Source organism: Pipistrellus hanaki (genome assembly GCF_964339955.1).
Source record: "Pipistrellus hanaki genome assembly, chromosome: 13".
In the NCBI taxonomy this organism is placed as follows: domain Eukaryota; kingdom Metazoa; phylum Chordata; class Mammalia; order Chiroptera; family Vespertilionidae; genus Pipistrellus; species Pipistrellus hanaki.
Window position 1 is genome coordinate 55,104,132 of NC_140515.1, and position 26,914 is coordinate 55,131,045.

The 26,914-nt window shown below is 53.2% G+C and overlaps 1 protein-coding gene across 1 annotated transcript in view; it reads right to left on the reverse strand.

Moving 5' to 3' along the window:
• Positions 1 to 22,474, reverse strand: part of CDCP1 (CUB domain containing protein 1) — a 31,204-nt gene extending 8,730 nt beyond the window's left edge. The window contains exons 1-3 of the mRNA XM_084902041.1: positions 22,263 to 22,474; positions 7,432 to 7,641; positions 985 to 1,344 (exon numbers count right to left, since the gene is read on the reverse strand). Of these exons, the coding sequence (XP_084758167.1) occupies positions 985 to 1,344; positions 7,432 to 7,641; positions 22,263 to 22,344 (652 nt within the window). The 5' untranslated portion in view covers positions 22,345 to 22,474. The remainder of the gene's footprint in view (positions 1 to 984; positions 1,345 to 7,431; positions 7,642 to 22,262) is intronic.
• Positions 22,475 to 26,914: the final 4,440 nt, after the last annotated feature.

Below are 26,914 nucleotides of genomic sequence, written 5' to 3' on the forward strand. Positions count from 1 at the left end.
CCGCAACCAGTGTACATGCCCATGACTGGAATACAACTCGGGACCCTTGAGTCCGCAGGCTGACGCTCTAGCCACTGAGCCAAACCAGCCTCGGCTAATTCTGTTTTAATGAATGGCTCTGTTTAACACCAGCTCACAAAATTCCTGCACACTGAACAATGAACTCTTGTGAGCCAGCCCTAGCACACCACTGACGCTGTCAGAGAAAATGTGAAATAGATAGAAGACAGGACAAAGAAGCGGAATTATCGTGATAGGTCTGTAGAACCAATCCCATTTCATTTCTTTTCTTTCTTTTTTTTAATATATTTTATTGATTTTTTACAGAGAGGAAGGGAGAGAGAGATAGAGAGCTAGAAACGTTGATGAGAGAGAAACATCAACCAGTTGCCTCTTGCACACCCCCTATTGGGGATATGCCCACAACCAACGTACATGCCCTTGACCAGAATCGTACCTGGGACCTTTCAGTCCGCAGACCGACGCTCTACCACTGAGCCAAACCGGTTTCGGCCCCATTTCATTTCTTGAAAATAAATATGTACAGAGAGCAAAGAAAAGAGAGTCACTGCCGAGGCTACTAGAGAAGGGTGGATCCGCCCCGGGAGGGAGTGGGCTGGCCCGTGCCGCTGACGGAAGTCCCTGTGAGGCATGCAGCTCAGAGCATACAACATTCCCAACACCGGTCCTTTCTGGCCGAGAGCAACAGAGATTTTGTATGGTTTTTGTTGTTGTTAATCCTGACCCAAAGGTATTTTTCCAGTGACTCTTCGAGTGGAAGGGAGGGGGAGAGAGAGAGAGAGAAACATCCATATGAAACACACCGATTAGTAGCCTCCTGCACTTCACACACACACACACACCCCCTCCCCCCAGGGACCCTTCAGTCCTCAGGCTGATGCTCTATCCACTGAGCAAACCGGCCTGGGAGAGATTTTGTATGTTTCAACCTCAGCAGACAGCGGGAGGGCCTGGCGTGCTCACGTTTTATGGATGACTGGCTGGCCATGCTGAAGCCGGAGGAGGGCCTGCTGTCGAACCACGGCAGCTGCAGGGTCACTTTGACGCTCTCCTGCATCTTGATCCGGGACACGGTGCCGCTGCTGCAGAAGGTCCCGATCCGGACCTCGGTGGCGCCGATGTGGCCGCTGATGGTGTAGGTGACTCTGTCGGGGCAGCTGTCCTCGAGCCCGATCTGCCTGAGGCGAGGCCTGAAGCCCAGCTCCAGGCTTGTGCTCTTGCCAGCGTGGGCGTCCCAGATGAACGTTCGGTTGAGGGGGGGCAGCATGGCTATCAGGGGCCGCAGCTGGAACTCCCCCAAAGGACACGGGTTTGCTGTGCAGTCTGAAACAGTCACAGAACAGTCCTGGTCACCAGTGCTGCCAGGCCACCCCCTGCTCCTCCTCAAACCCTCCGGGAGCACCCAGAGGCGGACACACCCATCTCCGCGTTATATAGGGTTATGGCCCGTGGGTCACAGAGGCCCCCTTCTCTGCTGAATTGCCTCTGCTGGGGGTACCTCCTGGGGCCGGAGACACCTGGGGGTTCTGCTGCCCCCCTCAACAGGGAGCAGCAGCCCACAGCCAACCACCGCTCATCGCAGGAGTGAAAATGCCGGACTTCAACCTGGTGAAGCCGCTCCAATGCCGGCGTCAGACTGAGGCTACACTTTAGCTAAAACCACATCCTTGCCCAGCTGGTGTGGCTCAGTTGCCCCCATAGGTCACCGGTTCGATTCCCTGTCAAGGTTGTGCAGGAGGCAGCCGATCAATATTTTTCTCTTGTCTATGTTTCTTTCTCTCTCCCTCGCCCTTCTTACTCTCTCTAAAAACAAAAACATATTTAAAACAAAACAAGAAGATCTTTGCCCGGCCGGTGTGGCTCAGTGGTTGACCGATGAACCAGGAGGTCAGGGTTCGATTCCTGGTCAGGGCACATGCTCAGGTTGCGGGCTTGATCCCCAGTGTGGAGCGTGAAGGAGGCAGCTGATCAATGGTTCTCTCACATCATTGATGTTTCTATCTCTTTCTCCCTCTCCCTTCCTCTCTGAAATCAATAAAAATATATATTTAAAAAAAAAAATAAAAAATAGAAATAAGCCGAAACCGGTTTGGCTCAATGGATAGAGCGTCGGCTTGGGGACTGAAAGGTCCCGGGTTCGATTCCGGTCAAGGGCATGTGCCTTGGTTGCGGGCATATCCCCAGTAGGGGGTGTGCAAGAGGCAGCTGATCGATGACTCTCTCTCATCGATGTTTCTAACTCTCTATCTCTCTCCCTTCCTCTCTGTACAAAATCAATAAAATATATTAAAAAAAAATAGAAATAAATTATATCACTTCAAACAAACAAAAGCATCTTTGCTTACTCCTTCTTTTCTCACTTCTTCACAGGGTGCTCCCGCAGGTACTCGCTTGACAAGTGTCTCTCTCTCTCTCTCTTTTTAAAAAAAATATATATATTATGGATTTTACACAGAGAGGAATTGAGAGGGATAGAGAGTTAGAAATATCGACGAGAGAGGAACATCAACCAGTTGCCTCCTGCACACCCCCCACTGGGGATGTGCCCGCAACCAAGGTACGTGCCCTTGACCAGAATCGAACCGGGACCTTTCAGTCCTCAGACCGACGCTCTATCCACTGAGCCAAACCGGTTTCGGCTTGACAAGTGTCTTAAACGAAAGTTCCCATTCAGGCTGTTTCCAGGGAACCACACCCAAGACACCTCCTAACGCTGGTGTTTTCACATGAAGCCGGTGGAGTCCCGTCGGTGGGAGGCCCTTTGCCCTGGAGCCGGAGCCACCGTTTCACAACCTTGGGCTCAGTGCCAAGCTCTGCCTTCTAAAACTGGTTTCCCCACCCCCAGGCTCATCAACGCCAGCACACTGCGCACGTACATGCCCCTTCGTGGCTGGGACCCGAGGCACAGTTTTTCCTGCCTCGTGGCTTTCTCGCTCACATCTCACTGCCCGGTGGGATTTTCTTAACTCTGACAACGAATGGCATCCTTGGCCGGACGCGGTTCCTAAGCTTCTGAGACGAAGGAGACACGCTGCTGTCGGGGAGGCATGGGGACAGCGCGTGGGAGAGGTAACAGCAGGCAGGCAACCCCACAGGCGGTTGTCCTGGGCAGGGGAATCGGAAAGGAGAGATGGATTCTGGCCATTTCATTGTTAATGCTTTTAGACATACTGTTATTGATTTCAGAGAGGAAGGAAGAGGGAGAGAGAGAAACACCCACGATGAGAGAGAATCATTGGGCAGCTGTCTCCTGCACGCTCCCTACTGGGGACGAGCCCCCAATCCCGGCATGTGCCCTGACTGGGAATCCAGCTGTGACCTTCTGGTTCATAGGTCGATGCTAGGCCACTGAGCCACGCCGGCCGGGCAGTTCTGGCTAACGAACTGCTGTTCCAGTCGGGTATTTGACAGCACTGCTCCCTCGAAACGAAATAATGGGAGAATTTTAGAGCTGGGCCTCTGAGGTCATCCACGCCAAGACTCTCCTTTTTCAGGCCCGAGCCCGGGGGACGGGCATGCCGCTTACAGCACACACACAGTCCCAGGACAGAAGCCCGGGCTGTGTTTGCTCAACCCGAGTCCCTGCCAACACACGGCACCACCTAACCCACAAAACAGGGTTAGATAGCAAGGTGACGAATGTGGCTAAAATTAGAGCCTGTGTGTCAGTACAGACAGCACCTATTTTTAGGAGCTATTGCGAGCTTCATTGTTTATATAAAGTCACTTCTTTCCTATAACATCCGGTCCTGCCACTTTGCAGCTCCACTCCAACGTGCCCGGGTCACATGGAGCGGTCCTGCCGGTCCCGTGCCCTTGTGGGATCACTGACCCTGTGAAGGGGCGATCGATTCTCAGCCCAGATGCACTTGGAGGAAGTTTAGAAATACACATGCCCGCCTGGCCGGCATGGCTCAGTGGTTGAGCATCCACCTGTGAGTCAGGAGGTCACGGTTCGATTCCCGGTCGGGGCACGTGCCCAGATTGCGGGCTCAGTCCCCAGTGTGGGGTGTGCAGAAGGCAGCCCATCAATGATTCTCTCTCATCATTGATGTTTCTATCCCTCTCATCTTCTCCCTTCCTCTCTGAAATCAATGAAGATGTATTTTTTTTTTAAAAAAAGGAAAAGAAATACACATGCCCTGGCTGGTGTGGCTCAGTGGGTTGGGTGTTGGCTAGGGCAGGGAAAAAGGGCCAGTTTGATTTCTGGTCATGGCACGTGCTGGGGTTGTGGGCTCCATCCCTAATAGGCTGCATGCAGGAGGCAGCCAACCAATGATTCTCTCTCATCATTGATGTTTCTGTCTCTCTCTCCCTCTCCCTTATTCTCAGAAATCAATAAAAAAAAAAATATTTTTTAAAAAAATCCACATACCTGGGCCACCTGAGAGATTTTTATTTAATTCTGTACCAAGAACCTGGAGCCACAAAGCACCGTCTCTCAGCCACAACTCTGTACCAGCCACGGGACACTGGGAGGCCAGGCGGTGTAAGCTCTTGTCTATTGGTAGCTAAGAGCTTCGGCTTTGAGGATGGCCACACAGAGAGGAGTGGTCACAACGACCAGACCAGATGGGACCACCCCCAACCAACGGAGCCACACGGGCCAGGGCTCCAGGGAACCCATATGCATATCAATATTCTCCTCAGCTCTGTGAAAGCTGCACTGGCATGTTAATTGTAATCGACTTAAACTGGTCAATTAATTTGGAGGAGAGCTGACATTTACAAAGTATGGAGATTTTCGAGGAATACAGTATATCTCTCCATTTATTGTATTTGTGTCTCCTCTTTTGTCTCTCAGTAACACTTTACAAATTTTGCTTCATACGTATTTATTAAGACAATCCCTAAATATTTAACTAGAACTTCTGAATAACAGCATGCACTGTGGGAACTCTTATGTTGTTTCCCAGGTTACGGGCAATGACTGTTGCATAAGATATTTGTTACTAGGTTCTGATACACTTCATTGGATTAAGCAATTACCCTTCTATGTCTGATTTACTGAGAATGTTGTATTAAAAACATGAAAAACAGTCTCTTAAGCTGATCATGTATAGTTTTTCTCTCTCATCTAATAGAGCAAAGCATTCCATTAGCCGACTTGTTAATGGTGAACTATCCTACAGTCTCTCAGCAAACCCTCCCTGCTCTTGTTGCTGTATTCTTTTACTACATGTTTTAAATTTTATCTAAGATTTTTATTTTTGGCCTGTATAGTCATAACAGACTGGTCGATGGTTTTCTCTTTTTATGCTTTTTATGTTGACATCAGGGTTGTAAGGGCTTATGAAATGAGAATTTCTATGCTCAGAATGGGAGTCGGCCAACTACAGCCCTGAGGTTAATCCAGCCAAATACCTGTTACTGTAAATAAAGTTTCACTGGAACATGCCCTGCCTAAGTGTTCACCAATTATCTATGGCTGATTTAAAAAAAAAAAAAAAAAAAAAAAAAAAATATATATATATATATATATATATATATATATATATATAGAGAGAGAGAGAGAGAGAGAGAGAGAGAGAGAGAGAGAGAGAAATAGAAACATCAATGATGAGAATCATTAATCCGCTGCCTCCTGCACACCCCCTACTAGGGATTGAGCCTCATACCCGGGCATGTGCCCTTGACTGGAATCGAACCCTGGACCCTTCAGTCCACAGGCCGAGGTTCTATCCACTGAGTCAAACTGGCTAGAGCTCTATGGATGACTGTGTGCTGAGATAGCACAGCTGAGCATCTGTGAGTGACAGAGACCCTCTGGCCTATGGGGCCCTGGATGTTTACAGAATGAGCCTGTCTACCTTTCTCTAGAATGGCTTAAATACCAGAAATGTCCTGCTCCTTACAGTGTTATAAGATCCTTAATGAACCATCGCTTTGTTGTTGTTGTTAATCCTCACCCAAGGATACTTTTTGATTGATTTTTAGGAGGTAGTGGAAGGGAAGGGGAGAGACAAAGAGAGAGAAAGGAAAGGCTGAAACCATCTCTAAGCCAAACCCCATCTCCTCCATTGTTATTTAATTATTCCAGTTTCCTAGCTTTTTATGAGCCCATTAAGTTTTTCCTGAAAATCACCACATCCATCCGGATTTTCACACTGAATATCACAACGTTGCACACTGTCTCTTACAATTTTAGAAATCGCCTTTGTATATGTCATTCAATCCACATTCATACTTTCGATGCTGGATACTTGTATTTTCTCTTTCCTTTTTAGGAGACCAGGCAGAGATGTGTCTATGTATTTGGTCTTTATTGAAAACCAGGTCTTGGTTTTGAGTTATCAAATGTAACTTTTTTTTTTTTTTTAAAGATATTTTATTGATTTTTCACAGAGAGGAAGAGAGAGATAGAGAGTTAGAAACATCAATGAGAGAGAATCATCGATCAGCTGCCTCTTGCACACCCCCCACTGGGCATGTGCCCGCAACCAAGGTACATGCCCTTGCCCGGAATTGAACCCGGGACCCTTCAGTCCGCAGGCCGACGCTCTATCCACTGAGCCAAACCGGTCCCGGCTATCAAACGTAACTTTAAGGACTTTAATTTCTCCTTTTATTTTTCTGAGTGCCTTCTTCCTACGGTTTATTTCATCCTTTTCCCCCCTTCATGATCTATTGCCCGATTCACTTATTTTCCGTGGAAGGTGGAGAAACGTCTGAGCAGGCTTTGAGCCGATCACAGTGTGTGAACACCCACCTTAAAACGATGGGGAAATACACACTTTGTTTTTGTTTCTGCCTGATGGTTATTGGGCCAATCTCCTACCCCAAGCTCAGGTTCTGAGTAGCCACAACAGTTTGTTGCATTCTTGTGTATCACACACTCTCTCAAGCCATTGCTTTACGTCATCTTCCCAACAACCCCCTTGGCTGGTAAAGGACTCTTATTTTATAAAAGACTAGAAAACGAAGTCACAAAGGAGTTAAGCAACTCAGAGGAAGGCCCATGAAACCCAGCCCCATCAGCCTCCTCAGTTGCCACTTCTTCCCTTGAGCCGTGTGGACCCCTTTCTCTACCCACCTCCTCAATCTTCCATCTCCTTTGTCCTCCAATCCCTTGACTCGCAACCCGTCATCAGCCACGTATTCTCAGCACATCCGACTGAGCACCCCACACCCGAAGACCCACAGCTCTGTTCAGAAACAGTGTGGCTCAGTGGTCACAGGCCAGGACACTGGAGCCCCAAGAGCCTGGGCTCTGGTCTTACTGCTACGCGCTGGCTGTGCCATCTCAGGCGAGTCCCTCTGAGAACTTCTCCGAGGGCCATTTGGAGGATTAAACAACTTAACCCGCACCAGGCATGCACAGAACGGAATGCGGCGCAGTTTCAAAACAGACCTCGGCTCCCAGCGCTAGGGGCCGGCCGGGCGGGCCGCAGGCCCCGAGGGGGTACTTACCAATGTACCTTTTGACTTCAATGACAAAGTGAGCCTCTGGATTATGACAGGAGAAAAGAAGTTCCATCCTGTCTCCCGGTTTGATGAGCAGCGTGCTCCTGCGTTTTCCAGATATGAGCAGGTAACAGGAATTCGCTGGCAGAGGCAGGGGCCCCGGCTTTATTTCCATCGTGATGTTGAGCGTAGGGGGCAGACCGAGAATATAAGCCTCTGAAGGAAGAGAAAGGGAGTGAGCAGGACAATTCAGGTCTGCAGACCTGCTGTCTCCTCTCAGTGGTCCCGAGAGGATGCCCTCTTTGACACCTTTGTCCCTTGTCCCTTTCCCCCCCACACACACACTCAGGACCCAGACAGGGTGATGTAAAACGACTGCTTTCCTTACCAGCGGGAAAGAATCGGGCCCTTGTGGGCTGGACACTGACACGTGTCTCTGGTTTGAATTATTCATTTTTCTAAAAGTTAAAAAATAGTAAGCCACATCCTACGTGGCTTGGGCTGTCTGTTTTCAGATACCCCGTCTGTATCAGTAGCAATCAACCAGAGAAAGTGCCACGTTTCTTCTCAATATGACTGCAGACCAAATCCACACCCAGAAACTGTTTGTGGGGGACACGCTTATCTGCAGAGAGCTGCTGTCTCCCGCCCTGGGCGCTTCACAGGCCCAGTATGTACCTATGTACACAGAGCCATAGGTACATACATACATATATATATACATACATACGTACACTCACACAGTACTGGAGGGAAGGAAAACTTTCACAGACATTGGATATAAACACATTACGTCAGCAAATGTGGAAATTAGAGCAAAATAATGCGAATACCTCAGGCTGGGGTTCAGCCAATGATCTGGACGGACAAGACCAGGCCAGTGAGAGAGGCGCTGGCTACTAAACAGAGGTGTGCACCCCGGTTAGGATGGGGCCCTGATTCTGACCAAGCGCAGTCTCTCTCCCATTCCCTTTGCTCTGTCGACCTCCCAGTCTTCTCGGATGGACGGGGGAGAGCCACCTTCTCCTCGGTAGCCGCCACCCCTTCCCTGACTTGGGTCCTGACCGTGGGCTCTGGGCGGCCGATGAGCCCGATGGCCTGGGAGCAGCAGATGAAGGGACGATTGTCCAGAGGTGGGTCCTGTGGTGGGAGCAGGGGCTCACAGGAGCCCACAGGGCTGCGGCCGCTGCCTCTGTCCCACCGTGTTCAGCACCCCCAACCCCACCCCCCCCGTTGGGCCAGTGTATCTGAGTGCATAAAGAAAATAGATGGGCTCAGCGGTTGAGCGTTGACCTATGAACCAGGAGGTCAAGCTTCGATTCCCCGTCAGGGCACATGCCCAGGTTGTGGGCTCGATCCCCAGTGGGGGGCATGCAACAGGCAGCCTATCGATGATTCTCTCTCATCATTGATATTTCTATCTCTCTCCCTTTCCCTTCCTCTCTGAACTCAATAAAAATATGTTTTTTAAAAAAAGAAGAAAACCAATGGGAATCCTCTTCTTCAACCTCTTTCTTTGGTTTCCCCGGGAACGTGCATTTCGTTGCTAAACCGTTTCAGAAGATCTATTTCCCAGGCTCCCAGAAACCCAGACAGAGCTCCGTTCCGGGGTGGTTCTGAGGTCTCAGCGGAGCCCTGCGGCAGCCGCGCTCAGAGCATCCGGGACAGGACGTGAGCAGGCGCCTCACCTGGCCCATGAGTCACAGCTCTTCCCTCTCCTGCCTCCCGGCTGCCCCTTATTAGGACACCTTCGCTGGCAGCTGCCTCCCCAGCAGCTTTTCCGGGGGAATTTCCAATCGCCTTGATCACACTCATTAATCACCGTCCACTCATCCCTGTATCACAGGGTCGTGTACAAACGCCCCGTTATTTCTCTCCCGGCCGCTCTATTCTTTGCAAGGGAAACAAAGACAAGAGAGAGGATCCCACCAGGGCAGTTACTGGCTCCCAGACTTGTGAAATGCAGTTAGAAGACTAACAAATGTGGCTTAACATTTCTTCCATGGGGCGAACCAGCTGCTTCAGATCTGGGTGTGCTTCCCTCGGGGTCTCCTCCCCTCAGTCCGCCAGGGCCTGGAACCAGCCCAGGCAGCAGGAGGCCGAGGCACGCTGAGGCGCCTGGTGCCCTGCGGGCGTGCCCAGGAAGGTGCGGGAGGCAGACGCAGCACAATCGTGAATCAGCCCGGCTGACCCGTCACAGCCTGCACGGCAGTCAGATTCCAAAGCAAGCCCCTACCGGAAATTCATTTTGGCCAACACCGCCCTGACCTGTCTTGGGAAGATGGCACAGGGCAGACCCACTTCCCTCTCTGCAAGCTCACCGGCTGCGGCTGGGTGGGCCCATCCGTGGAGCAGATCTCCGCTTCTCGGATTGAGCGCCGGGTAAAAAGGCTAAACGGTGGCTGTTCTCTTCAAGCAGGGGACGCTCACACCCTGGGCGCCCAAGGGAGCGACACCAACAGACCCACAGAAGGGACGGTGACTCACCCTCCCACCCTCAGGCCACTGGCATAGTTTCTCCTGCCTTTATCCCCTGCAGGAGCAACTGCCCCCTCATGTCAGCCGAACTTTCATTTGCCTCCCTGTCTGTCTGTCCCAGCAGACCCCCCTGAGAGCAACTTGAAGGCACCAAGGATAAGGTGACCAGACGTCCCGATTTTTAACAATTTGCCCCGCGGCGTTTTAAAAAAAAGTCCCGATTTTGGGGAAGAATGCACGACAAGCTAGGGAACGGTGGGAGAACGGGAAGGGAATATACGATTTTCGGCGGCCATGTGGCTATTTAGCCAGGACATGAGTTTTATATTATTTTTGTTAATTTTATAATGTTAAACTTTAATAATAACAAATAATTGTTGAGAGCTGAATATATCGAGAACTGCTTATCAAAGTTCGCATTGTTGATCAGTTGTTAGAATTCGACCACCATTGTTTGGACTTAATGAACAATGGCATTTTTTGGGATTGGCAACGACGAAAGCATTTTGTAACTGTCTCTCAGACAATGCCCATCGTACTGCGTGCTAGTAAGCTAGTTAAACAAGTGATGACATTACAAATCAGCTATTCGGATAATTTAGGTAAGTACATTGTGTATTTCATAAATACATAAATTTTCTTGAATTTAGCAGACAGTACTCGTATTATTTATATTTTATAGTGGCAGCAAAAAGTCTAGCGCTGGCCTTGAAAGTGACACAACTATACATAATTTTATTTATTTATTTATTATATTTGTAAATTGTACTTACGTTGAAATTTTTTTAAAAAATATATTACAATACTATTTTTGTGTTCTATGAAAATTTTTGTTGCTCCATACAGACCAAATTTTTAATCAAGAAACCTCCCCCCACCCCAAGTTAATGGTGTCCTGCTTTACCAATGTTAAAAGCTGGTCACCTTAACCAAGGAAGATCAATGTTCTCTGAAGGCACTGAGGGTCAGCTACTAACACTCTGGGGACAGTGGCCAAGGAAGGCTTCACAGAAGAGACGTGGCTCAGGGGCTGAGCATCGATCTATGAACCAGGAGGAGGCCATGGTTCAATTCCCGGTCAGGGCATATGACCAGGTTGCAGGCTTGATCCCCACTGTGGGGTGTGCAGGAGGCAGCCTACCGATGATTCTCTCTCATCATTGATGCATCTATCTCTCTCCCTTTCCCTTCCTCTCTGAAATCAATTTTAAAAAAATTTTTTTAAAGGCACAGGGGTATGAAGAACATGGCTTCCGGGGAGCCCCTCCAGGGAGTGAGTTTGGGCCGGAAGTCAAGGACAATGTGGGCAGAGGAGGCTGGAAACGGGGCAAGGGCCAGGCTGTGGAGGGACCAGCATACCTCAGCAGCTTCGGGGAATGGTTAAGAGTTTGGATTCCAGAATCTGACTGCCTGCGGTCATTCCTGGCTGGACCACATACCAGCCATGTCCCCTAGGACAAGTTTCTCTAGCCTCAACATCCTTATCAGCAACTGGGAATGACAAAGGAATTGTTGTAAGGACTTAGAGTTAGTGCACAGACAGTGCTTAGAGCAGTGCCAGGAGCCAATCTTGGCCAACATCTCCTCCACCAACCCTCCCCGCCCCACCCCTTCACCGCTTCCCTCAGCCAGCCCCAGGGGGCGATGGGACCCGAGGCCACAACTCCCCTGGGGCCCACGGTGGGGGGGGGGGGGGAGCTATGGCGGGGCGGGGCGAGAGGGGGTCGGTGTGCTTGCTGTTGATATTATGAATGAGAGCCCGTTACAACCACTGACACGAGTGATGGGCAGCATGCCAGGGTGTGAAGCAGGGAAACAACTAGCAGCAGCTTGGCTCAGCCCAAAGGCCAGAGTCCCGGCTGGCTGGGCGGGGAGGACAGCAAGGCAGGGAAGGCCCCCAGGGGCAAGCTTTAAGGAGGCACTCGCTGTCTGCGTTGTGCAAGTTGGGGTGCCTCCTTACATTTTCCCCACCTCCCCAGCCCTGGCCCCGCTCACTTACGCGGTGACTGGGTGACTTGTGTGACATTAGCACCTCTTGGAGGCTAAGAAGTGACCTCACTTCCCATTTGCTGAGCTCAGGAGGCAGCTGGGATGTCCTGGTCTGACTTCAGCACCCCGTCCACTCCTTTCCACGCCCCAGGGGACCACTCTGCGCTGCCCCCACGGCAGCTGCGGAGGCTGCTCCAATCACCCAGCAGACAGGGAAGGGGGTGCTCGGAGTTGTTGGCTGACATCAGGGTCTGGGCAGCGCCACCAACATCACCCATTTAATGGGACCTGCTGTGGGGAGAGGGTGCCGGACTGTTACACCACCCAAGGCGGAGTCTTACAATCCAGGGGACCTGGGCACCCTCAGGCCATTTGGCATTGAGCTGGCCAGGCCTATTCACAGACTGACACATGGAAGCGAACTTCTTACTAACGGCAGGAGGCCGGCCCACCTGCCCGCCTGGAAGTAGTTCATTTCCCGCATCCATAAAAGAGAACCACAACTCAAGTTGGCTGTTTTAAGAATTGGGGTGGGGGTGGGGGGATAGGGCGAGGAGCCTTTGAAATCCAGGCACCAGGCCTGCCTCCATACTAAGGACAATGAGCACCCAGTGAGTGCTTTATGTGTGCAGGCATTCGGTGGGTATTTCTAAATCCCCACAGATATCGACATTAACACCTAATCTGAATCCCCATTTCACAGATGAACACACGGAGGCTAAGTAACCTGTCCAGGCCTCAGTGATCAATAAAGGCAGGGCCAGGCTCTGTGCCCGGGCAGGCTGGCGCTGGAGCCCGGTACCTGGTCCATGACTGCTCAGCAGAGCCGGGGCCCAGCCCGAGGAACTCCACACGCAGCCCGGAATTTTGGGGTGAGAACGGGTTGTTCCCATCAACCAAGTCAATCAAGCCAGAACAAACCATTCCTCAGCAGCTGGCTCTCCGGGAGACCTCCAGGGGCCCCAAAGGGACAGGTGTTCGTTTGGGATGGTTAGCTGGGCAAACTACATTAAGACAAACCCCTCATTTCAAAATAACTGGAAAGTGTAGCTTGAATGTTAACATAAAGCTCCCTGGAATTTGAAATGTTTGGGGCGTGGTCCTTCTCTCGTGCATATTTTTGGCTGTGTCTCACTCAGGGCAGGGAACTGAAAAAGAAACTGGCACGTTGGCTGGGGGGTGTGGCCACGGGAGGCAGGTGGCCAAGGCGGTGGCACAAAGCACTGGGTGTAAGGGCTGGTGCCACGTCACGGCAGAACAGCATCCTGCAGAAGACGGGGCTCCCGTTTGTCTCCTGTCCCTGAAACGCACGGGCCAGATCTGACCTAAGTTTGGGAGAACTCCCCAGTCCCCATCTACCTCTTCCTTGGGTTGGGGTGAGGGGCCCGCAGTTTCCTTTAAAACCGTTCGTTACTCCCACAGCTCTAGAGCCATCCCAGAGGGCAAATACAGTTCAAAGAGCAACGTTAAAAGCAACTCCTAGTCCACCTGACTTGTCCGAACAGGTGACTGTTATATCTACCCATTCTCTCCCTGCCCTCAATCCCCAAACTATTGATATTTAGGTCACTACTAAGACCTCCACCTTGGACTCAAGTTCAGCTTTGGCTTTGAAAACCCATGTGTAAGGGAGCGGGGAGGTGGCTCAGGAGAGCAGGTTCTCTGAAGGCAGAGACCTGTTCTGGGGCCATTTGACTACTGACTTCCATCACTCAACCCGCTGGGACCGCCACTCCCTGCTTCTTAAACAGTGACTTCGGTCATTCGCTTAAACCACAGGTGTCTCATCTATAACATGTGGCCACATACATGAGCTGTGCAGGGCGCCTACAGGTACTGCAATGAGACCACGTGTGTAAAGCAGAGAGCATGGGCTGGGACGGTCACCAGCGTGACCATGCCCACAGCATGCACTCCTACCCCTGGAGGGCGGGGCACGGGCCCAGAGACTTGTTCAGCTCACAGCACTCAGCCACACCGCTGCCAACACCCACTCTGTACCGCCCCCTGCCCTTCGCCCCAGGACACACGCTCCCGCGACCAATGGAAAAGCCGGTAGCACGGAGGCTGGTCTTCCCAACAAGGCTCTCCCCTACCAGGGCCCCACCCTTGGTCTGCAGTCTTGCCCCTCGGAAAACCACTTGAATTCCTCCTCATGAATGACAGGTCCTGGGCAACCGGGGTCAGACTCTCGGACATCACCACCTCCTCTCCCGCCTTCACTCGGCAGCAATCTGCAATCTGCCTTTCCCTCGCCTGGAGGTGGCCCTGAGCTGACTCAGCCCCAGCTCCGTCCTTGGGGCAGCTGGACAAGGACGACTGGACCACAGCAGCCTCCGCCCCCCGCAGCCGGGGCGTGAGAGGCCGTGGCCGCCGGTGTCCCCAGCCTTCGCCACGTGGCCGCTGAGAGGGGTGACACTGGTCTTTGGGGAGAGGGTGCTTGGGTCTACCCATTTCTTCACGGTGAAGGCCCAACCTCTTGATCACTTAGCAGTGTTTCCCAAACTTTTGACATGTGTGTACCCCTTCTATAAGTTTCGTAACGCTGAGCACCCCTCGTGCTCATGAGAACATAGAATTAGGCGCAGCTAAGCACGGTGCAGTGCATGTCCCCACCAAACTCCGGTGCAACGCGTACCCCCACCAAACTCTTCCCGTACTCCTGGGGGTAAGCGTACCACACTTTGGGAAACACTGACTCAGGGGAGCGCCATTGGGGACTGTGGGTGTATCACCATTCCATATATATATATATATATATATATATATATATATATATACATATATATTTATAATTATTGATTTCAGAGAGGAAGGGAGAGGGAGAGAGAGATAGAAACATGAATGATGAGAGAGAATCACTGATCCGCTGTCTCCTGCACACCCCCTATTGGGGATCGAGCCCACAACCCAGGCATGTGACCTGACCAGGAATCGAACCGTGACCTCCTGGTTCAGAGGTCGACACTCAACCCCTGAGCCACCCCAGTCGGGCTGTTTCCAGCTATCTCAGGGTGGGTGGGACGGGTCCACCCACCATCCTGACACGGAGAATAAGTCTTTGACTGAAGCTCTCTCAGGTGATCGGGGGCCAGACTGATAACGTGATTCCTCTGGCCAGTCAGGCGGCCGGGAAAACAGGGTGGCAGAGGAGGGCTGCACACTTGAGATCTCCGAGGCTGGCGGACACATGCTTCCCTCGCCCAGAGGGACCCGGACGGCCCCCAGGAGGGGTGACATCAATAAGATCAAGCCACACTGTGAGGCCAGACACCCAGTGTGTCATGGGTCCTCGGAGAAGCTGCCATTCTCCCAAGAGGCTGCTAGCATCCAGGGTTTGGATGCACTATGATCACGCAGGCCTCTGACAGCACTGGGCTGTTTCCGCTCTCCAGCTACCAGGGCGAGGGCAGGAGATGCTTAACTCTGCTTTCAAAGTGCCGGTGGGACACGCCTTCCCCAGCGCCCAGGTCCCTGGCTGGAATTGAGACTGCATTCCCAGCGGCAGAGGCCGTGTTGGTCCCAGGGCTCACCGGGCGGTGGACAATCCCAGGACTAGTTACCACTGGAAAAATGAACTTTCTCCTACAGATTTAGCCCAGGGTAAAAGTGCCTGATAAGACTGTCAGCGACTTCCAGGCCAAGTCGGTGAGGCAATCCTTCAGCTCTCAGCCAGCTCCAGGCCTCGGGATTAAAGGCCGGCCCTGCCAGGCCCCACAGAGGAGCCGGCTCAGGTTCTCAGGCCTGGCACTCGCCGGCCCTTGATCCCCTTATCAGAGCGCCAGCCCCGTGTGGGTTAATGCCCCCTGCTCTCAAGCGGAACTGTGATCCGCAGGAGCCCGCTGGGCGTTTCATCCACTTCTCACATGTAATTGGCTATGAATTGTAAGTTATATAAAACTGGTCCGGTCAGTTCCTTGGTAACAGGAAGTGTGTGTGTGTGTGTGTGTGTGTGTGTGTGTGTGGGTGTGTATAAGCTCATTGGAAAACAATTTGTTATTTTTTCTATTACAGTTGACATACGGTATTATATTAATTTTAGGGTAGAGCTGAAAATAATGTTTAAAAGCTTGTTCTAGGCTGAGAAAATTTTTTGCAGAAAAGCAAATTCGGATTTTGCGCTGCATTCTATCACCAATTCAGCATTACCATTTAGAGAAACCAAGCCAACCGAGTTGGGAGGTTGTGGAGCGGTGTGGTTATAATGAGAGAACACGCAGGACAACACAGAGTCTTTGTCATTAGTCCTTGCCACTAACAAACTTCCCGCACGCAGGAGGCCTCTGCTGAGCCACACCGTGAGGCCAGACACCCAGTGTGACTAGGTCCTACCAGCCTTTTTCCTAAGCTCATGTGAGAGCTAGACAGGAAGATAGCCAGGTAACATGACTAGAGTCATGCCACACACACACACACACACACACTCCACTCCCTGCTGCTTTCACTGTCTCTCAAACTCTTCCCCACCCTTTTCTGGTTATTCCCTTGAACACTGCGGGGAGAGAGGCTGCATTCCTGCAAACCCATCCACACCCCCCTCCCCTCCCTCCTGCACACACATTTAAAGGGACCAGCAGAGCCTGGCCAGTGTGGCTCAGTGGTTGAGTGTTGACCCATGAACCAGGCGGTGATTCCCGGTCAGGGCACAAGCCCGGGTTGTGGGCTCGATCCCTGTAGGGGGTGTGCAGGTGGCAGCCAACTGATGATTTTCTGTCATCGTTGATGCTTCTATCGCTCTCTTCCCTCTCACTTCCTCTCTCTAAAATCAATAAAAACATATTTAAAAAATAAAAATAAAGGAACGAGTGGAAACTTTCAGGCATGTGAAGGCCAGGTCCTGGGGTGAGGCAGAGGGGCACACGGAGTGAATGAGACGTTGACAGACATGGAAGCCCCTGTGGAAGATGGTGAAACCAGAAGGAGGAAGGAGCCCAGGCCTCTGCTTGGAGGAGACCTCCCGTTTGCAGCCTTACATGAGCAAGAAGGAGACCTCTTTCGAGCCTGGGTCAGCATCCACATCTGGGCTGTGTCACAGCAGCTTCACGCGGGGGACACCTCAACTATTAGACTCATCAGCGTAAGACGTCAGCAGGAGCTAATCGCTCATCGATGACAACACGAGGAGTTGCCAGAGCCCACGCCTGCCCTCAGTCTTCCCAATACACTGTGTTCCTGGCCTTCTGATCGCTTAACCAAAGTAAATATTCGAAAGGAAACTCAAAATGCTTCCCTCACCTAAAGCTTATGGTGAGCTCCAACTGGAAAGGCGAAAGGAAGCAGTGAACCGTGGTGTGAGGTAAAAAAACACCCAGAGGCAGCTGGGAGGCACACTGGGCACTATAATTAAGCTCCCATTGTTTGTACAAAGAAGAGAGGCATTTGTGAACAACAACATGTGCAGGCTAGCTCCGACACACGCACACACACAACGCACAGAAGCCACCGCTCGCTCCCTCTGGGAGGAGGCTCCCTCCAGGAGGAGGCTCGCTCTGGGGTCAGAGGCCGAAGGGGACACACTTGTATCGCACACACCGTTTTGTACAAGTTGAATTTTTGTTACCACAGACAGGTAATTCTTTTCCTAAACACAGTTTTTAAAACACCTGAATATTAAAAAAACAACAGCACACACACACACCCTTAGGAAAAATATGATCTCCAGCACTCAGTAAATGTTGATATTTCTTTTAAATAATAATAATAATAATAATAATAATAATAATAAAATGTCTGGAGCGTAGACACTGCCTCCAAAGCTAGCAAATGCTTCTTCAGGAGTCCCGGTGGGAAGCTTTATTTATTTATTTATTTATTTATTTATTTTTTAACATTCATGATTTAAAAATATGTATATATTTTATTGATTTTTTACAGAGAGGAAGAGAGAGGGATAGAGTAGAAACATCGATGAGAGAGAATCATCAATCAGCTGCCTCTTGCACACTCCTTACTGGTATGTGCCCACAACCAAGGTACATGCCCTTGACTGGAGTCGAACCTGGGACCTTCCAGTCTGTAGGCTGACGCTCTATCCACTGAGTCACACAGGTTTCGGCCTGGTGGAAAGCTTTAGCTAGGGGTCTCCCATACCAGGGGTGTTGTGTCATCCCTTACTGTACCATCCACCTTGACCTCAGCCATGGATCCTCTGACCAGCAAACTCTCCACTGTGCGAAGGGCATGGTGCGCTGGTGCCAGTCTCCCTGGGCTGCCACCTCAGCATCACTACATACCAGCTGGGTAACCCTGGGCAAGCTACTTCACCTCTCTGCCTCTCCACACAGGGAGGCACTGAGGGCACTTGCTTGAGGATGGAGAGCTAAATAACGAGCAGATAGACCCAAGGTCACGTCCTCGATTTACTTTTTCTCAGGAGAAAGCTTCGTTTTTATTACTCCCAACACTGTCAACCTTATGGTTCATCCTCCCAAGTTACTCTTGGCCAATGTCTATTTAGGAAACATATGTTTACATTTCCAAACACAACACAACATTTTAAACAAAATGACGCTAAGAAGTTGCCACTTACGCTGCAAATGCAACAGATGGGGCGTCGGGATGAAGTGGAGGTGCCCCGAGGGCCAACAGAGGGGGTTTAGTAAGTTACCGGGCACAGAGCCACCGCTGGTGAAGAGGCCCGGGCGTGGTTGGCCGTCGGAACCGTCTGCAGTGCCTGACACAGAGCGGAGGCTCCCGAGTATAAGTGCTGACGAGCAGCAGGTAGTAGTTTGAAAAAACTGACGTCCTGAATACAAACCCAAGGCCACAGCACAGAGGTGAGGGAGGGACCCGGCTCCCCTGGCCTGGCTGCCCAGAGTGCTACCAGCTGCCCAGGAGAAGACGATGGGCTAGTTACAAGGTTGTAGGAAGTGGTTTGAAATCGTTTGATTGTGGGATCATTTTTATAGTTCAGAATGAGAATTGGAGGGTGTGGACATTTCTTGATCACCCGGTGGAAAGCTTTAGCTAGGGGTTCTGTGCCATTCCTAACTGCACCATCCACCTGGACCTCAGCCAGGGATCCTTCTGACCACACTCTGCACACTTCCTCCCTCCCGCATCCAAATCGCAGGCGGGGGCTGGACCATGTACCGGCGACCGGGATGCTCCTGCGATGTCTAATGTCCACTAGCACTGTCCAGCCCCTGCCTGCGAACCTGGAGGGAGGAAAACGCTTCTTTCACAGATGCTGGTGAGGCCGGGACGGCAGCCTGGGCGAGGGTGGGCAGCCCATCCGCTCGCTGCCGGCCCGGATGTGCACCAGGCCGACAAGACAAGCTCGCCACGGCGGCGTGGGAACCTGCAGCCAAAGCCCTAACGCTCTCCCCACGCTTCATCCCAGCAACTCTGTTTCCGGAACGCCAGCCGGACAAAACCGTCAGCAATGTGCAGACCCACACCGCCACGAAAACACACTGTCAGATGTGTCAAAGCGGGATGACCTGGCTTAGCCTCTGTGACAACCTTGACACAAAAACGACATTTCCTGCCTTCACAGAATCTGTGCTATATAATTTCTAATGTGTTTCCACTGAACGGGCCCATCAAAATGGACACAAGCAGCCCCCTACTGTTGGACATGTTCTACTTTTTCGTAGGAAAAACGAAAAACAACCTAAATGCCCAACAGCAGGGGGATGGTTGAAGCCATATAACGGGATGGTCCTATACTTGGTTTTACACACACACACACACACACACACACACAGTGCGCCCATATGAGCAGGTGGTTTGCTCACAGGTGACTTTTTTCTTCTTCCCATTTTGGTTATATTTATGGCCAATTTTTCTACAATAACTATTCCATAAACATTTTAAATATTGTTTTCCACTTCCTTCCTCCACGCTGAGGCCTGAAAGAACGCCTGGCAGGGTGAGGGGTGGGGCGTGGGACAGGCATCACAGATGAAATGGCAGCATCTGCCTCCAAGTCACGCAAACCTGCGGGGATGGGGAGAGCAACTCATCAGGCCTGCCAGTGAGGACCGCAGCCACCGCTCTGCCTGTGAACAGGACGGTGAGCACACGCCCAGGTGGGGAGCACCTCAGTTGATGTCTGCACCGGTGGCAGGAATGAAGCCACGGACCCGGACTCTGCTGTCTGTGTAGTTCCTGGAAAGCCAGGAAGTTGAGTTTTAACAAGGCCGAGACTCCTACTTAGCCAGCCCTTCACCCTTGGAAGTGGGGGCGCTGGTGGGATCCCAAACTCGCGGGAGCACACCACACCAAAAGCCAACTTCCCTTCACCCTTCAGCTGCACTTCAGGCAAAGCGCATGTCCCAGGCGGCTGCTCCAACCAGAGGCAGGGCCCTCGGTGGGGTCTGGGATGTGGCCTCACCGGCCAGCTCCGGAGACCACAGAGAGGATTTAAGAATGTGAAATGGGCCCGGCCAGCGTGGCTCAGTGGTTGGGCGGTCACCCAGGAACCAAGAGGTCATGGGTTCAATTCCTAATTAGGGCACGTGCCCAGGTTTCTGGCTCCATGCCCAGTGGGGGCCATGCCGGAGGCAGCCAATGAATGATGTTTCTCTCTCACTGAGTTTCTATCTCTCTATCCCTCTCCCTTTCTCTCTCTCTAAAAATCAATAAAGAAATATTTATTTAAAAACAAAAGAGAAAGCGAAATGGGAAAGTTCCTACACGTCCTCGAGTTTACACACCAAGCCAGGAGACAGGGTCCCCACAGCCAGGCCACGGGGTGTGTGTGTGTGTGTGTGTGTGTGTTAGACGGTAACAGAAGCGGGTTCGGGACAGGCGGCCATTGTCATCAGTGAAGCCTTGATTACACCATATTCTCTGGAGGAGTTCTCTCTCAACTGTGACACAGCCAACCCCAAATGTCTCCACCAATTCCGTTTCCATGCAGCTCCCGGGAGGGGGGAGGGGAGTAAGGGAAGAGGGGGGAAGGGAGGAAGGGAGGAGAGCGGAGGGGGGACCTGGCTCTCCTTACCTGATGGTCTGTTGCCAGTTGCTCAGGAGAAGGACGGGCTAACGTGTGCACTAAGTTTGTAGGAAGCGATGGGCACACATTTCTCTCTTTCTCTCTCTCTCTCTCTCTCTCTCTCTCTCTCTCTCTCTCTCTCTCTCTCACACACACACACACACACACACACACACACACACACACATTCACACAGGTCTTCATTCCCTAAGTGACTCTTTATTCTTTTGTTGTTGACTTTTGCTTTGCAGTCAGTATATTCAGGGGCAATCACACATTCATATTATTCTTTAGTCTTAAGCTGGCTTTTTCCTTCAAAGGAAATCTTGAAAGCTCCGTCTTAAACGACAGTGACTGTGCCCACCGTCCTTTAAAGCACTGTCTTAACGCGCTCTCTCTCCTGGCAGAAAGGAACCAGGAAGCTTTCCTGTCTCGGACTGACAAGGGCGGCCGTCACCGGAATGCCCAAGCTCAGGTTCACTCCTGAATTTAAGGCACCCTCACGTGCCCACGGGCAAACGCAAACACCCGCTCAGGAGGAGCAGCAAAGGGGGAGCCAAAGACCCCGAGGGCTTCCCGACGGCTCGCTCTTCACCAAACACAAAGCCTGCGCTGCCCTCAGGAATGGCCTCTGAGCAAGCGCTTCCGAGAACCCGGGTTATTTTACCGGCTCGATGGGTCCAGCGCCCGCGGGCACCGCGTCCGAAGCCCGGCGGCTGGGAGTGCGGCCCCTCCCCCGAGCGGAGCCGCACGGAGCTCCCGCCCGGCCCGACCCCCTCCGCGGCCAAAGTCCACACTGGGGGGGGGGGGGGGGGATGGGGGAGCGGAGGTGGGGGAGGGATGCAGGGGGGGAAGGGCACGGGGGACTGGAGGGAGGGGGGCCTCTCCCGCGTTCTACCGAGCGCTCCCGCTCTTAACGCTCCTGAACTTCGGGGAAGCGAGAACGTGGCCTACGGACAGGGGAGAGGGTGGCTGGTGGGTGTCCGAGCCCCGAGCCCCTGCTCCCTGGCCCCTCTCCCAGGTCCGGGCAGGCGAGGGGGCGGAAGGGGGCAGAGGAGGAAGTCCCTGCCGGCCCCCGCGCACCCCGCCATCCAGGCGGAGAACCCCCGGCGGGGCGCGCGGCTGGCCACCTCGGCGGCCCGGCTCGGAGGAAAGATCGAGGTCTGTCCTTCCTCCATCGGCGTCCGGCTCCCGCCCGGGACCGCGGGCTCGCGGCCCGGGGACACGCCCACGTGGCTCGGCCGGCGCCGGGGTCCGATCGCCCCGAACCCAGGAGTCCGGCGGCCCCGGGGAGTCCGCGCCGTCGTGCGCTCTGCCGTCGCCCCAGCTCCGTACGGACGCTCTGCCCCCGCCCCGAGCCCGCGCCCTCGGCCCCCGGCCTCCTCCGTCCCTCCCCGCCCGGCACCCGGCGCCGGGGCGCCCCACTCACCCGCTGCGCCCGGCGGGCGCGCCGCTCCCAGCAGCAGGGCCGCCAGCAGCGGCAGTGTGAGCCCGCAGCTCAGGCCCCCCATGGCTGCGGGGCGCCTCGGCCGCGGCGGGGAGAACGGCTGTGGCTCCGGGTTCGAGGCGGTGCCGCCCGCGGGCGCCGGGGCCTGGCACGGGCAGCGCTGCGCTCCACCCCGCCCGGGCTCTCTCACCTGCGCGCAGGCGGCTGGCCGGTCCCGCCCTGCGCCGCCGGGAGCTGGCCCGACCTGTCCCCTCTCCTCCCCTCTGCCCTCCCCCCTCCGGGCTCCAGCACCAGCCCGCCACTCCCAGGAGGCTGGGCCTTGTCGTCACCTTCTCTGGGCTGGTCTTCCTGTCCAAGGTGAGAGTGATCATGTCTTTTTGTCCCAAGGCGTTGGTGGTCACGCTTGGCGGAAGCCGGTCTGCCTTCCCTTCGCTGTCCCCAAGAAGGAGGAGGAGGAGGCCCCTGCATTCCCATTTTGAGGGGGAAGGTTTCTGGGTCGCCCAGGCCCCTGGCTTCCTCCTCTGTGCCCTCTCCTCTGCTACCTGACTGGGGCGGAGGCGGGATTTGAAAGCCCGGCTATAGCTGCAGCCCGCCGCCTCCTCCAGGCCCTTCACCTGCAGTGTGTCTAAACCCGAAACCCACTGGCTGAGTCCCACAGCCTGTCCCAGGGTCTCGGGGCCAGCGAGTAATTTAGAGACGGGACTTGACAGCTCGCCTCGGGATGGGTTTCCAACAAATGGAATTGCTTTGTTACATTTCTGAAGGAAGATTGAGTGAATGAATGAATGAATGAATGATTGCAGGAGGCCAGAAATGGCCAAGAGAAGAAACCTTCCCGGGTCCACCAGGGCCCCTGGCCTTAGGTGTGAGTGGAGGAGTATGTGCCAGGTGCATTCAGGCCCGTTGGGGTGGAAACGTGAATGAGGCTGGCTCCTTTCCCTCCTCCCCGCTGCCTTTTGTCTCTGGCTTCTGTGGGTTCTTCTGTTCTGTAGGCCACACCCCAAATTCCCGGGCGCAAGGCCACCGGGAGCAGGGAGAGGCCGTGGATGGTTTGCCAGAAGATTCTTTCAGTGACTGAACGGCCCCTATTGTCACTGCAACGCCAACCGCTGATGGAGAGAGAAAGGGGCTTGGGTCGAGAGACCCTTTTGTGAGCCTGGAGATGGAGGCGTTTGCTGTGGTCCGGAGCCGAGAAAAGAGTTCCTAGGGATGACTTACTGTGCCAAGGCAAGGTTACCTTTGCCCCAGAGGTAGGTAACCACGTGGTGCAATTGCAGTCGCAGGATGAGTAAGAGGAGTAGGGAAAGGCCTCGAGGAGTAGCTGTGGATGGGGGCTGAGTGAACCCATTCCACGGGACTCGGGAACTCTCTCGGACCTACTCTCCGTCGCCTCCCCAAATTGTGCCATCGAGGAGGTCAAGTTGAAAGGTCAGGGGACGAAAGGAGGAGCAGCGGTGCTGGACACAGAGCTCTCCTCTCCTCTCTTCCTCAGCCTCTGGAAGTCACTTGGCCACAGGGCGCAACAAGCCAGACCCTGCCCTTCCCCGGAGAGCGCCCTCGGGGATGATCCTTGCCCACGCAGGCCCCTGCCTGCCAGCCTTGTTTCGTTCCTCTCTGTTTTCACTCGGAGTTTGGGAGGAAAATGCTTTCAGGGATTTCCCCTCAGGAGACGGAATGGAGCCAGACAGTCATCGGGCTGAGGTCCTGGGTGTCACTTCCTGCTGGAGGGAGTCACAGAGAGGGGAGGTGACACAGTCAAGGCGCACTGCAGGTGACCTTCAGAGCGGAAGCCAGTGTCCATCCAGGAACCCGCAAGCTCTCCTTCCTGGAAAGTCCTGGTCTAACTCTGCCGGCACCTGGGACTGGCCAGGTCCCCGGGCCCTCCCTCCGTGCTGCCACTCCGCCCTTCGCAGTGTGGCCCCCACCCCGTGGCTCTGCTGAAACCCCCCAGCTTGATATGTCTTTTTTTTTTTTTTTTTTTTTAAATAAAATCAACGGTTAGTTTGGGGACAATTTTTACACTCACAGAGAAGTTGCAAAGGTAGCATGAGAAATCCGATGTACTCTTCACCCAGGTTGCTCTCAGGAAAACATCTCGCATCCCAGGATGCATTTGCCAAAACTAAGAAGTGGATGCTGGTGTGACTACTGACTGCACTCTAGGCTGGATTTTGGATGGTTCCAGTGTTTTCGCCAATACCCTTTTCTGTCCCAAGGAAGATCCCATCTTGGAAACCACATGGCATTTAGTCATGCTGTCTCCATAGGTTCCTGGATCTGTGACAGTTTCTCAGCCGCTTTGTGTTGTTGTTGTTTTTTTAATATGTTGGGGGTTTTTTTTGTGTTTTTTTTTTTTTTTTTTGGACCTACTCTCCATCGCCTCTCCAAATTGTGCCATCTAGGAGGTCAAGTTGAAAGGTCGGGGACGAAAGGAGGAGCAGTGGAGCTGGAGGCAGAGCTCTCCTTCCTCTCTTCCTCAGCCTCTGGAAGTCACTTGCCCTCGGGGTGCAACAAGCCAGACCCTGCCCTTCCCCGGAGAGCGCCCTCGGGTATGGGAGGGCCCGGGGACCTGGCCAGTCCCAGGTGCCGGCAGAGTTAGGCCAGGACTTTCCAGGAAGGAGAGCTCGTGGGTTCCTGGATGGACACTGGCTTCCGCTCTGAAGGTCACCTGCAGTGCGCCTTGACTGTGTCACCTCCCCTCTCTGTGACTCCCTCCAGCAGGAAGTGACACCCAGGACCTCCAGCCCGATGACTGTCTGGCTCCATTCCCTCAGGCTGCCTTTCAAGACTTCAACTCTGGAAAGTTTGTGCGACAGGGAATATATTTTTAATATATTTTATTGATTTTTTTTTAACAGAGAGGAAGGGAGAGGGATAGAGATCTAGAAACATCGATGAGAGAGAAACACTGATCAGCTGCCTCCCGCACACCTCCCACTGGGGATGTACCCACAACCAAGGTACATACCCCTGACCGGAATCGAACCTGGGACCCTTCAGTCCACAGGCCAATGCTCTATCCACCGAGCCAAACCGGTTAGGGCTTTGACGCTATTTTAAATGATAACCCCCATCCACATGCATGGGACCAGCCAACCGTGCAGATCATTCAGCGGAGGGCCCGGCCATAGGAGCAGCTGTGGCCAAGTGTGAGCACGGACTGGCCCCACAGCCGAGCCAGGACTGCCACACATGCCTACGACCAGGAGAGGCGCCCCCATTTCGGAGATGTTTACAGTTTTTAAAAAATGCCTTTCAGAATTGATGAAATACGGACCTTCTGGCTAGGTGGCTGCCAGGAATCCCATGTATGTGTTCGGGGGACCTCCCCGCGGAACTTAGCTCCGTGCTTTCATGTTCCAGTGTTCGCCCTGGCGGGGGGACTGGGGCTGGAGGGACACGCACCCCTCACCCACTCTGAGGAACTCTGCTCAGGGGCTGGGGTCGTTCTCCCTCTGCTCCTCTGTGAGCTGTGCTCCGGGGTCTGCTCCCCGCCCTCTTCTGGCGGGACCGGCTATGACTGGTGGCAGAACAATCTAATGTGAGTGATGTCTTCATGAGGCCCTCGGCTCCGGGTCTGAGCTGAGACCTCGGATCCGCTTTATCAGTGATGAGATAGAGGACATACACTCCCAGACTGCCTGGCTTCAACTCTAGCCTGCTGTGTGGTCTTGGGCAAGTCACCTAACCTCTCTGTGCTTGTTTCCTCCCCTGTAACCCGGGGATAAACCATAGTGCCTACCGGATGGGGTTGCTGTGGAGATCAGATGGGATAATTACACGGAAAGCACTGAGCACAGTGGCAAGCATGCTACAGCGTTAGCGATGATTGGAAAGGCAGCATTTTTATCTCGTTTCCCGCGTCATTTTTCAAGAATAAAAAAAGACAAGGAGACCCTGGCAAGCTCAGTCCCTAAGGATGGCGGGGAGCAGGAAGGAGGCAGGAGGCCAGGCAGGCCCGGGCTTGCCCCAGGCAGCAGCGGGGGAGGAGAAAGCTAGGAACTGCATGTCCTCCAGCCATCCTGGCCGCTGGAGGGGAGGAGCCTGTTGAAATGGTGCCGCCCTGGCCGGTGTGGCTCAGTTGGTTGAGCGTTGTTCAGTGTACCAAAGGCTTGCTGGTTCATTTCCTGGTCAGAGCGTATGCCCGGGTTTTGAGCTTGATTCCCAGTAGGTGGCGTGCAGGAGGCGGCAGATTGATGTTTCTCACATTGATGTTTCTTTCTCCCTTTCTCTCTCTGTAAAATCAGTAAAAACACATAAAAAACAAACACACACACACACACACACACACACACACAAGAAAGAAAGAAGTGGCGTGCAGGTGCCTGGTTGTCTTCCGGGTCCCCTTCTGTCGTGTTGCCTCGGGCAGGACTCTGTCCACTCCCTGTCCCCACAGTTTCCACCTCCTCTTAAGATTCAGGATGACTCTTTCCTATTCATCCCCTCACCTGCCCTGTCCAATCTCCTTTCTCTGTCACCAAAGATGAATCTGCTCTTTCTCATCTTCCCGCCCAGGGCCTTCGCATGGGCCATGGCGCGGCTCTTCACAGGGAGTGACTGTCAGGGACTCCGGTGCCGAACCCTCCGGAGACCTGGAGCCTCAGGTCCCAGCCCTGGCAGGACGCTCTCTCGCC